Raw genomic sequence first — 13,399 nt, 5'->3', positions numbered from 1 at the left:
TTTTTAATTTTTAATTTGATTTATATGCTGCCCTTCTCCGGAGACTCAGGGCGGCTTACAATGTGCTCAGCAATAGCCTTCATACTTTTGTATCTTTATACAAAGTCAGCTTATTGCCCCCACAAACTGGATCCTCAATTTACCTACCTTAGAAAGGATGGAAGGCTGAGTCAACCTTGAGCCTGGCGAGATTCAAACTTACAATAATTGCAGACAGCTGGATGTTAATTACAATGCATTAGTCTGCTGAGCTATCCAGGCTCAAGCAATAGACACATAGACATCAATAATCTTTACAGACTATGCAAAAGAGACAATCGACCAGCCCAAAAGAGAACAAAAAGACTCCACCAGGAATCAGCACCCAGATCACCGTAGATTAACTCCAAGGTTAACTTCAGACCAACTATCAAGTAGTAAGCAATGCCCAATCAAGAATCTTCCAAAGAGCCGTCAATAAACAGCCCAACCGAAGGATCTCTAAGACTCCCCCAACCCACAGACAAGGAAGTCACCAGAATATAAATGGACAGCAAACAGCACTCCTTGCTAGCACTGATGATGTTACCTAGTTGGGTAATAAAATGTCTGCAAGAAAACAAGAAAGCACCAAGGACCCCACAGTCCCCTCCTCCTCCTCCTCCTCCTTTCTTCTTCCTCTTTTTATTACAATTATTATTATTATTATTATTATTATTATTATTATTATTATTATTATTATTTATTGAATTTATATCACGCCCTTCTCCCCGAAGGGACTCAGGGCGGCGAACAGCCGAAAATTAAAATAACATACGATATAAAAGTTAAGATAACTAAAAATAAATTAAATTAATCGGCCTCCCAATTTAAAACCCCAAGCTATACAATTAAAAAACTAGCCCATAAAACCTATTCAGGCCAGGCCGGCTTGCTGAAATAAAAACGTCTTCAGGACCTTACGGAAAGTGTGGAGATCTGGGATCAGCCGTATTCCGGGAGGTAGCTCGTTCCAGAGGGCGGGTGCTCCCACAGAGAAGGCTCTCCCCCTGGGGACCGCCAACCAACATTGCTTGACTGATGGCACCCTGAGGAGGCCCTCTCTGTGAGAGCGTATTGGTCAGTGGGAGGTTATTGGTAGCAGCAGGCGGTCTCGTAAATACCCTGGCCCTAAGCCATGGAGCGCTTTAAAGGTGAGAACCAACACCTTAAAGCACACCCGGAAGACCACCGGGAGCCAGTGCAGCTCGCGCAGGAGAGGTGTTACATGGGAGCGCCATGTCGCTCTCGTAATCACCCACGCGGCCGCATTCTGGACCAACTGGAGCCTCCGGGTGCTCCTCAAGGGAAGCCCCATGTAGCGAGCGTTGCAGTAGTCCAGGTGAGAAGTGATGAGAGCATGAGCGACTGTGCATAAGGAATCCCGACTCAGAAAGTGGCGCAACTGGTGTATCAGGTGAACCTAATGAAGCTGCTTCTTCTTCTTCTTCTTCTTCTTCTTCTTCTTCTTCTTCTTCTTCTTCTTCTTCTTCTTCTTCTTCTTCTTCTTCTTCTTCTTCTTCTTCTTCTTCTTCTTCTTCTCCTTCTCCTTCTCCTCCTTCTCCTTCTCCTTCTCCTTCTTCTCCTTTTCCTTCTCCTTCTCCTTCTTCTTCTCCTTCTCCTTCTCTCAAATCTCTTTTTCTCTTCTAGCACTGATGATGTTACCTAGTTTGGGTCATGAAACATCTACAAGAAAACAACCAAGCTCAGAGAGGACCAAGGACCCCTCGTTTCAACCCTGAGCTACAACTAGTCTCCTTTATTGTTGACGGTTTAGTCTACAAAATGCAGCAATTCTGTAAGCTGCTTCAACGTGTGGTGGGAATAGGGCAAATTAGAACAGTTGCAATTTACAACTCTAAAGATGGGGTAGCTGTGACTTTTTAAAAGAAAATAATGAGAGAAGGAGGGAATCTTACGCTCCTGCCATCAGATAACACCGGAATAAACAAACAATATTCACCCATGTATTCATTTGTACGTCTTTAAAATTTCCTGGAATGCTTCTCCCATCCCCACTGAATTTGCAAAGCCTATTACGAGGTGCTATTTACTACGCTATTATATAGGCTTTAATTAGTGAATTGATCCCGGTATTGGCTAAAAGCAGAATAAACCGCCTGTAATCATTTTACAGCCATTTGGGATATGTGTGGAACACACAAGATAACACGATCAAAATCTCCGCCTCGTCCTTTAAACGGCCTTGAAATTCTTGTTTCTTCTTCTACCTGCCATTTGGTCTCCTTCACCTGTGTTTTTTTTTTTTTAACACTTCGGTACAACTAAAAAGAAAAGAAAAGAAATAAAAGAGAGGTGGAGGAATGGAGCAGATGCAGGCTGCAGTGGGGACAATGTTTGCTTGCAATTATATGATTCAGATTGTGGTACCCAAGTAAAAGGCCAGGTTTTCGTTATCTGATGGAAGTTTGGATAATGCGGGAGAAATGTATAATAATAATAATAATAATAATAATAATAATAATAATAATAATAACAACAACAACAACAACAACAACAACAACAACAACAACAACTCAAATCCAAACTTATGGCACAATTTCACTGGAAATTGTGCCAGAAGTTTGGATTTGACTACAGCAAAAACCACTGGGAACATCAGGTTGAGAAAGTTTTAGAGAATGAGAAACTCAAGATCTTGTGGGACTTTAGGATTCAGACTGACAGGCACTTGGTCCACAACACACCTGACATAACAATAGTTGAAAAGAAAAAAGTATGGTTCATTGACATTGCAATACCTGGTGATGCACGGATTGAAGATAAGCAGCAAGAAAAAATCACAAAGTACCGGGATTTGCAAATTGAAGTTGAGCGACTGTGGAAAAAGAAATCGTGTGTTGTCCCGATTGTAATTGGAGCCCTTGGAGCAATACCCAAAGGGCTACCCCGCTATTTAGAAATTCTAAATTTGCCGGACTTGAACATTTTGACTCTACAAAAAACCACCTTACTTGGAACAGCTTACATCCTCCGACGATACCTTAACAGTTCCTAGGTCCTTGGTTAGGACTCGAGCTGCTGAGCTATTAACCAGCCTCAAAGGCTGTGAATCTCACTAAAGATTAAATAATAATAATAATAATAATAATAATAATAATAATAATAATAATAATAATAATAATAATAATAATAATAATGCAGACTCTGCAAGGAAGCGGATGAAACCATTGATCATATACTGAGCGGTTGCAAGACAATAGCTCAAACTGACTACAAACAACGCCATAACACAGTCGCTCAGATGGTCCACTGGAACTTGTGTCACAGCTACCATCTGCTTGTAGCAAAGAACTGGTGGGATCATAAGCCTGAAAAAGTGGTCGAAAATGAGCATGCAAAACTGTTGTGGGACTTCCGAAAACAGACTGACAAAGTTTTAGAACACAATACCCCGGATATCACGATTGTGGAGAAGAAAAAAGTGTGGATCATCGACATTGCCATACCTGGTGACAGCAGAATCGACGAGAAACAACGTGAAAAAGTCACCAGATATCAGGACTTGAGAATCGAACTGCAGAGACTCTGGCATAAACCAGTGCAGGTGGTTCCAGTGGTACTGGGCACACTGGGTGCTGTGCCTAAGGACCTAGGCAAGCACTTAAAAACAATTGGCGCTGACAAGATCACTATTGGTCAGCTGCAGAAGGCCACCTTACTGGGATCTGCTCACATAATCCGCCGATACATCACGCAGTCCTAAACGCTTGGGAAGTGTTTGAATAGTGATTTGGGATACAAAATCCAGCATGGTCATCTCGTTTGCTGTGTATACTGTCATTTTGTGAAGAATAATAATAATAATAATAATAATAATAATAATAACAACAACAACAACAACAGGCACTTGGTCCACAACACACCTGACATAACAATAGTTGAAAAGAAAAAAGTATGGTTCAATGACATTGCAATACCTGGTGATGCACGGATTGAAGATAAGCAGCAAGAAAAAATCACAAAGTACCGGGACTTACAAATTGAAGTTGAGCGACTGTGGAAAAAGAAATCGTGTGTTGTCCCGATTGTAATTGGAGCCCTCGGAGCAATACCCAAAGGGCTACCCCGCTATTTAGAAATTCTAAATTTGCCGGACTTGAACATTTTGACTCTACAAAAAACCACCTTACTCGGAACAGCTTACATCCTCCGACGATACCTTAACAGTTCCTAGGTCCTTGGTTAGGACTCGAGCTGCTGAGCTATTAACCAGCCTCAAAGGCTGTGAATCTCACTAAAGATTAACCAATAATAATAGTAATAATAATAATAATAATAATAATAATAATAATAATAATAATAAGAAGAAGAAGAAGAAGAAGAAGAAGAAGAAGAAGAAGAAGAAGAAGAAGAAGAAGAGGAAAAAGAAGAAGAAAAAGAAGAAGAAAAAGAAGAAATGATACCAGTCAATGATATTTGTGATACATTTTTAAATGTTCAGTTGACTGAGTTTTCTGTTTAATGAATAAAAGAGAATAATAATTGCTAACTATTACTAACAGAAGGTAGCTGTCAGTCAAGTTTCGTCAGTCACAGGAGCTGAAGAAACTTTGGATGTAAAGCAATTCAGGTAATCCCTGATCTATGACCACAATTGAGCCCAACATTTCTGTGGTTAAGCGAGACTATTGTCAACATCTGTTTTACATCCTGGTGACCAAAACTGGATGGAGTATTCCAAGTGTGGCCTTATCAAGGCATTATAAAGTGTTATTAATACTTCACGTTGACATTGTGGGTTGTAAAACAAACAAGGAGGATGTGTCTACGCATTGCAGGCATATCATTCCAACCAGGAGTTTGTTTTCAAAAGGTCTGGTTTTTTTAAATATTTTTTTTTTAATATAAACATTCCATCTTCCCTTAGACAGGGTTCAAATATCTCTGTGCAATAACCATCAAGATTTACAACCGCATTCATTACATTGATACTAATTCTCTAATCTTACAATTGTAGTATTAAACATAGTAAACCTATTCATTTTCCCCTCTTAACATATCTTCTAATAAGAATATAATAATCATATTAAGCATAATAGTCATAATAATAACAATCATCATATTGTTTACATCTCTATCTTAACATATTTTCTGTTCTTCTCTAATCTCCTTCTTTTATTTCAACTTCCATTTTGATCCTCTAACCATCGATAAAATAATTCCCATATCATATCATACTCAGTTTGTTTTTTCTCCTTAATTGCAAGCGTTAATCTATTCATTTCTGCACATTCTAATATTTTCCTAATGACATTCTCTTCAGCAGGGATCTCTTCACTTTTCCAATTTTGTGCAAATACAATTCTAGCTGCAGTTAATACATGGATAATTAAATATGCGTTCTCTTTACTATAAGTTTCAGGTAGAATCCCCAACAAAAATATTTCTGATTTTAAATGAATGTGCTGTTTATCATCTTTTCCAGCTTTTTTTTTTTTGCTTCTACACATGTCCACCACATATGATAATAGGGCCCAGGTATCTGGTGGCATTTCCAACATTTGGCTGACTTATCTTTGAACATCTTTGCCAACCTCATCGGTGCAAAGTGCCATCTATAAAATATCTTATACAAATTATCTGTTTTTTTTAATAGGTTCAGGAATGAGATATCCTAAGAGCAGAAATAGAGAAAACAGGCCTTAACATAACTTAGATGGTTAATTTAGCCTGGTCTTGTCCATCTTAAGAAATTGTCTCTCTTCTAGATTTTAGCTAGGGAAGCAAATTAGCTGCCACCTGAAATGTTGTCTACCTCCATATTTTATTTTTCTTAAACGTAATATGGAATCTTGTCCAACACGAACCCGAGTCATTAATAATACAGCAAAAGGGGGTGGGGGTGGGGAAATATGTGCGATGGTTAACCTTAAATTATAACTTACAAAGAGCTTCCTTGCAATTTCTTGCTTTGATTTATGGGCCCGGTTTATGCAATGCAAATTCATGCACAGGCTGTAATAAGAAGGAGGAGGCAAGATAAAGCGAGCTTGAATATTTTATAAGCTTTCCCACTTACCTTAATTTAGAATTATGGCGCTGAATACGTAAGTAGAGAATAATTACCTATTACTAATCTCCAACATAGTTTATCTATTTCAACCCCCAGACATCCCCAGCAATGCAAAACATAACGATTTTACTACCATCACCACTGTAAATATGATAATTAGCTTCACTTCAGAGCTACGTTTTGCTGATTCATGAGAAGATGCATAGTGTAATATAATCAGACGGGGTTGCGCGATTGTTTTTTTACACCCCTTTTAATAATAATAATAATAATGCCTCGGGTTTGGTATTTGATCCATCGGACACAATAACAGCAATGTTTTTTTTTTATTAAACGTTTTTTAAAAACAAAAAGAAAGCTTTAACACTTTTTCTGTTTCAACCGTTTCGCATGAGTCAAAAATTTCATACTTATATATTTTTTCCTCCCTTATTTCTACTATATCTTTTATACATATACATCTAATATTTATTTATTTATTTACATTTATTTATTTATTTATTTATTTATTTATGTAACAATACCCGTGTACCCACTTCTATTTCTACAGTTTTTGTTTCCTCATATTAGCAATTATACTTCAACTCCTATTTTGACCATTATTTAATTTTTCCCTTCCTTTTATCTCTCTCCTCCAACCATTCATACCATTTCTCCCACACTAAGTAATATATTCTATTTCCTCCTTTTCTTGTATCTCCTTTGTTAATTTGTCCATCTCCGCACATTCCAAAACTTTTCTGATCAGATAATCTTCGGATGGTATATTATCATTTTTTCCAATTCTGAGCATAGATTATTCTTGCTGCTGTGGTAATATGGATAATTAAATATTGTATTTCTTTTTCGTATGACCCTGGGAGTATTCCTAATAAAAATGTTTCTGGCCTCATCTCTATCTTTTGTTTGGTTATTTCTTCTAATTGTTTTTTTTTTTTAATTTGATTTATAGGCCGCCCTTCTCCGGAGACTCAGGGCGGCTTACAATGCGTTAAGCAATAGCCTTCATACTTTTTGTATATTTATACAAAGTCAGTTTATTGCCCCCACAATAATTCAACATTGATGAGTTTCCTCACATGATCTGCTTTTTCAAACAACCAGCCAATGCAATCCCAGCTTGCGTTAAGAGACAGATAGCTTCGAGATCATGTGAAGTATTGTTGTTAGTCGCGAAGTCATGTCCAATCCATCGCAACCCCATGGACAACGTTCCTCCTGGCCTTCCTGTCCTCTACCATCTCCCTGAGACCATTTAAGCTCATGCCTACTGCTTCAATGGCTCCATCCAGCCACTGGATTCATTCTCTGCTGTCCCCTTCTTCTTTTGCCCTCAATCTTTCCCAGCATTAGGCTCTTCTCCAGTGAGTCCTTCCTTCTGATTAGGTGGCCAAAGTCTTTGAGTTTCATCTTCAGGACCTGGCCTTCTAAAGAGCAGTCAGGGTTGATCTCCTCTGGGACTGACTGGTTGGATCGCCTTGCAGTCCAAGGGACTCGCGGGAGTCTTCTCCAGCACCAGAGTTCAAAGGCCTCAATTCTTTGGTGCTCAGCCTTCCTTATGGTCCAAATTTCACAGCTGTACATTGCAACTGGGAAAACCATAGCCTTGACTATACGCACTTTTGTTTGCAGGGTGATGTCAGCTTTTTAGTATGGTGTCTAACTTTGCCATAACTTTCCTCCCCAGGAGCAAGCGTCTTTTAATTTCTTGGCTGTAGTCCCCATGATCTTGGAGCTCAGGAAAATAAAATCTGTCACTACCTCTATTTCTTCCCCAACTATTTGCCAGGAATTGAGAGGGCCAGGAGCCATGATCTTAGTCTTCTTTGTGAAGCATTAGCACCACTTTACAAAGCCTTAGTAAGACCGCACTTGGAATATTGCATCCAGTTCTGGTCACCGTATTATTTTTTTTAAAAAAGATGTAGAGATTCTGGAAAGAGCACAGAGAAGAGTAACAAAGATGATGAGGGAGCTGGAGGCTGAAACATATGAAGAATGGTTGCAGGAACTGGGTATGTCTAGTTTGATGAAAAGAAGGACTAGGGAGACATGAGAGCAGGCTTCCAAAATTTGAGCAGCTGCCCCAAAGAAGAGGGAGTCAACCTATTTTCCAAAGCACATGAAGGAAGGACAAGAAACAGTGGATGGAAACCAACCAAGGAAAGAAGCAACCTAGAAGTAAGGAGAAATTTCCTGACAGTGAGAATAATTAATCAGAAGAATGATTTGTCTCAAGAAAAGTTTGTGGGTGCTCCATCACTGGAGGCTTTTAAGAAGAGATTGGACAGCCACTTGTCTGGAATGGTTTAGGGTTTCTTGCTTGGGTTCAGATTAGAAGACCTCCAAGGTCCCTTCCAACTCTATTATTCTATGTTCTATGAGAGAACCAACCTTGAACTGAGAAATTTCCTGGCAGTGAGAATAATTAATCAGTGGAACAACTTGCCTCCAGAAGTTACGGATTCTCCATCACTGGAGATTTTAATAAGAGATTGGACAGCCGTTTGTCTGAAATGGTCTACATCAGTGGTGGGTTTCAATTTTTTTTACTACCGGTTCTGTGGGTGTGGCTTGGTGGGCGTGGCATGGTGGGCGTGGCAGGGGAAGGATACTGTAAAATCTCCATTCCCACCCCACTCCAAGGAAAGGATACTGTAAAATCTCCATTCCCTCCCCAATCCAGGGGAAGGTTACTGCAAAATCCCCATTTCCTCCCAATCAGCTGGGACTTGGGAGGCAGAGAAGAGATGGGGGCCAGTCAGAATTTTTACTACTGGTTCTCCGAACTACTCAAAATTTCCGCTACCGGTTCTCCAGAACTGGTGAGAACCTGCTGAATACCACTTCTGGGGAAAATGTCTCGCGAAATGAAAGCTAGATCAAACCTACTAACAATCAATCAATCAATCAATCAGAGTAGAGCTGGAAGGGACCTTGGAGGTCTTCTAGTCCAACCCCCTGCTCAAGCAGGCGACCCTATACCATTTGAAGCAAGTAGCTCCCCAGTCTCTTCTTAAAAATACCAGTTCTCCAGAACTGGTCAGAACCTGCTAAAACCCACCTCTGGTCACATCAGAGGTCAGCAAACTTAAATACTCAAAGAGCCTGATGGCTCAGCAGACTGATAGCATTGTGATTAACAGCAGCTGCCTGCAATTAATGTAAGATCGAATCTCGCCAGGCTCAAGGTTGACTCAGCCTTCCATCCTTTCTAAGGTGGGTAAAATGAGGACCCAGATTGTGGGGGCAATAAGCTGACTTTGTATGAATATACAAAAGGATGAAGGCTATTGCTTAGCGCATTGTATGCCGCCCTGGGTCTCCAGAGAAGGGCGGCATATAAATCAAATTAAAAAAAATAATAATAAAAAATAATTTAAAAAAAGAGCCACAAAGGTCCTAACCTGAAGCCGCCATTCCTCTTTCTGTCCTAACCAAAAGCCCGATCAATTGTGGAGCCGACCAGCAACAGGGAGCTGCAGCAGAGGGATGAAAGAGCCACATGCATCTCCAGAGCTGCGGGTTGCTGACCCCGGTCTACATTCTCATGCTTGAGTAGGGGGTTGGACTAGAAGACCTCCAAGGTCCCTTCCAACTCGCTTATTCTATTAAGTCTGTGGATTCTTCCCAAAAGCACAGCCCTCCATGCACAATCTCCAGTCCGAAACGATTGCTCATCCCCAAGACAGTCCTGTCTTCCCTTGGACGATTTCGTTCCAGCAAAACAGCAGATTTATTTTGGGGTTTTTTATTTATTTCGCGTTACCATGAAAGCTCTTTCTATAAGAGATCAACTTTGCCATATAGATTTGGGAAAAGGTAATGAATGAGGACGCCCTGTCCTGTTTTGAAGGTAAATCATTGATGCTCTTTGAAAGTGACACCGTGTTTCATTCATCCCTTATTCGTCGACGTGGTATTTCGTGCCGAACTTAACCTCTCCAGCAAAATGCAGCCCCACAGAGCCGTGCAAGGAGTTACTGGGGATGGGGAGGGGTGGGGGGGGAGGGGAGGGGAGAGGGAGAGTCTATTGTGACATTAATTAGAAGGGAGGTTTTTCAGAGACACATTTTCTCCCTTTCATTTTTTTTTTTCATTTTATTAAATTTGTATACCGCCCTACTCCCGAAGGACTCAGGGCGGTGAACAGGCACGAAATAAAACACATAAATACGAAAGTTAAAACATGACTAAAACCTAATTAAATAATTTTTGCCCGAGACAATTTAAAACTCCCAATAATTTAAAACAAATTAAAATTTGAGTTTAAAAATTTAAAAGAAGGGGAAAAAATTAGGCCAGGCCAGCTTGATGGAATAGGAAAGTCTTAAGCGCGCGACGGAAAGTGCGCAGATCCGGGATCCTCCGTATCTCCGGGGGGAGCTCGTTCCAGATAGTGGGTGCCCCCACAGAGAAGGCTCTCCCCCTGGGGGCTGCCAGTCGACATTGTTTGGCTGACGGCACCCGGAGGAGACCCCCTCTATGAGAGCGTACTGGCCGGTGGGAGGCTGTTTGTGGTAGTAGGCGGTCCCGTAAGTAGCCAGGTCCTAAGCCATGGAGCGCTCTAAAGGTGGTAACCAAAAGCTTGAAGCGCACCCGGAAGACCACCGGGAGCCAGTGCAGCTCACGCAGGAGAGGTGTCACACGGGAGTGCCATGTTGCTCCCATAACCACTATAAATGCCAGGCATCAAGGAGATCTGAGAGAAGACGGAGCCGTTTCTGGTGTGTAGCTGGACAGGTCTGGATGAAAGAAAACAAAAGGAAACAATTGTCAACCAAGCCTTTTCCAGCTGCTCGTGGCAGGTGGGGGCCTTCTCGAACTCACAAAACAACAAAACAACAACAAAAAAAACCACACACACACAAAGGCTGAAGCTGGGAACTGAGTTAATTCCCTTTCTGGGTCAGCACGATACTTGAAGGCACAAACTAATGATACCCACTTAAAAATCAGCCAAGGTGAGTATCAGAAGGTGTCCAAACATGCCTGCAAGAACTTTCATGGATGTGGTTAAAGGTGTGGGATTTTTCATTTTAATTTTAAATGCAACCATCCCCTCACCGACGTGTTGTGTGTGGCTGTTTATCGAAAAGTAGAGGGCAAAATAAACTAAGAGCTAAAACTGAATTTATTTTGCTTAGATGCCCTTTGTGTTCAGTAGGCATAGATTAGGAAGTGACTGGAGCTTGTGGTAGGATGAGTATGAATAAGGAAGAAAGGAGGGAGGGAAGGAGGGAGGGAAGGAAGAAGGGAGGAAATATGGGAGACAGGAAGGGAGGGAGGGAGGCAGGAAAGAAGGAAGGAAGGAAATATGGGAGAGAGGGAGAAAGGAAATGGTGAGAGGGTAGGAGGGAGGGAAGAAGGGAGGTGGATAGGAAGGGAGGGAGGGAGGGGAGGAGGAAGGAAGGAAATATGGGAGACAGGAAGGGAGGGAGGGAGGGAGAGAGGAGGGAGGGAGGAAAGAAGGAAGGAAGGAAATATGGGAGAGAGGGAGAAAGGAAATGGTGAGAGGGTAGGAGGGAGGGAAAAAGGGAGGTGGATAGGAAGGGAGGGAGGGGAGGAGGAAGGAAGGAAATATGGGAGACAGGAAGGAAAGGAGGGAGGGAGGGAGAGAGGAGGGAGGGAGGAAAGAAGGAAGGAAGGAAATATGGGAGAGAGGGAGAAAGGAAATGGTGAGAGGGTAGGAGGGAGGGAAAAAGGGAGGTGGATAGGAAGGGAGGGAGGGGAGGAGGAAGGAAGGAAATATGGGAGACAGGAAGGAAAGGAGGGAGGGAGGGAGAGAGGAGGGAGGGAGGGAGAGAGGAGGGAGGAAGGAAGGAAGGAAATATGGGAGAGAGGGAGAAAGGAAATGGTGAGAGGGTAGGAGGGAGGGAAGAAGGGAGGTGGATGGGAAGGGAGGGAGGAAAGGAGGGAGGAAGGAAATATGGGAGACAGGAAGGGAGGGAGGGAGGGAAAGAGTAGGGAGGGAGGAAAGAAAGAAGGAAGGAAATATGGAAGAGAGGGAGAAAGGAAATGGTGAGATAGTGGGAGTGAGGGAAGAAGGAAGGAAGGAAGGAAGGAAGGAAGGAAGGAAGGAAGGAAGGAAGGAAGGAAGGAAGGAAGGAAGGAAGGACGGACGGACTCAGGAATTTGCAGCCTGTAACTGAACTTGAGTGGGCTTTGAAGCTAAGAAGAACAAAGCCTTTTAATTGTAGTGTCAGGTCCCAGATATTTCTACAGGGATGCTGGCATTTTGGTGGGAGGAAGTGGGGGAGGAATGGAATGGTCTGTATATGAAGTTTCTGTTTCTGTTTCTTGCATTACTGTGCTAATCTCTATATGGAGTTTTTGTTTCTGTTTTCCTGCAATGATGTCGTGTGGGAGCGGTTCGGTTAGCATTGCTTGAAATAGCTGGTTTTAAGTGAGAAGCTTCAGTTCTTGCCTAGATCTCTTGTTATCACAAACCTTCCAATAAAAGCTCCTTTTGTAACCACTGCAGTTTCAAGAATCCTGATTTCTTGGGAAGATTGGAGAGACAAGACCTTACAGGTAGAATATCACCAGAAGTAGAAACCAGATTGGGAAGTCAAATGGCAGAAGAAGGCATGGCCAACAACCTTTGTACCCCGCCAAAAGAACCACATAGTCATATTCGGGAGGTCATCAGGAATTCGGCTCAACCCAGGACAGACTCTGCTTTCATTTGCAACCAAGTTTGGATGACTCTAAAAGCTAACCAGAATCAAGTCCCAATAGGGCTTAAAGTTAGATTAAAAAAAAAAAATCCATCCTAGAATATGAATGTCCATGAGACGTGAAGAAGTAATAACAAAATATGCAACACAACATTGCAACGTAAGCACCCCACATTCTGTAGCTGTTTTGTAACATCTCATGCCAATGTGTAAAGGACTGTGCTTGTGTCACAACATCACAAGGCACGATTCATCATGTGCATGAAAACTTTCACTTTCCTGCAAATCCCCCATTTCTAGAAGAGGGCATGGTCACCTCCCCCTCCCTTTCTTATTGTTGTCAAGAAAATGATCTGTGAAATACTCAGGAAATGGACTCAAAGGAGGTTTAATCTTGATCCATAATAGGCTTCCTCTTCCATACTTCATTTCATCGTTTTTCTTGTTACATGAAGAGTACGTAGAACAGAGCATAATCAGTGGTGGAATTCAAATAAGTTAACAACCTGTTTTCTGCCTAATGACCGGCTGGGTGGATGTGGCCATAGTGGGCATGGCCAGAGGGTGTGATCAGCAGCACTCGGCCTCTTGCACACACACCCTGGGAGCAAAAAATGGGCTACAGGGGCACACTGCACTCCCCTGCACCCTGTTTTGAGCCTAA

The 13,399-nt window shown here is 41.9% G+C and overlaps 1 protein-coding gene across 1 annotated transcript; it reads left to right on the top strand.

Annotated features, from left to right (window-relative positions):
• Positions 1-2,342: 2,342 nt before the first annotated feature.
• On the top strand, positions 2,343-3,745 carry LOC148115020 (uncharacterized). The gene is made up of 2 exons (XM_087884773.1): positions 2,343-2,413; positions 3,184-3,745. The coding sequence occupies exons 1-2, from the start codon at positions 2,343-2,345 to the stop codon at positions 3,743-3,745; spliced, it is 633 nt and encodes a 210-aa protein (XP_087740899.1).
• The last annotated feature ends 9,654 nt before the right edge of the window (positions 3,746-13,399 follow it).

This window comes from Pantherophis guttatus, chromosome 2 (assembly GCF_059756535.1).
Source record: "Pantherophis guttatus breed Tessera chromosome 2, ASM5975653v1, whole genome shotgun sequence".
Lineage (NCBI taxonomy): Eukaryota > Metazoa > Chordata > Lepidosauria > Squamata > Colubridae > Pantherophis > Pantherophis guttatus.
Note: the sequence above shows the minus strand (reverse complement) of the source record. Positions and strands in the feature narration are given on the sequence as shown.

What these genes read in the sequence shown, in the direction of transcription:
- LOC148115020 (XM_087884773.1), top strand. Translation starts at nt 2,343, where the DNA reads ATGGAGCAGATGCAGGCTGCAGTGGGGACAATGTTTGCTTGCAATTAT. An exon ending in ATTCAGATTGTGGTACCCAA is followed by an intron (nt 2,414 to 3,183) that starts GTAAAAGGCCAG and finishes ATAATAATGCAG; the next exon opens with ACTCTGCAAGGAAGCGGATG.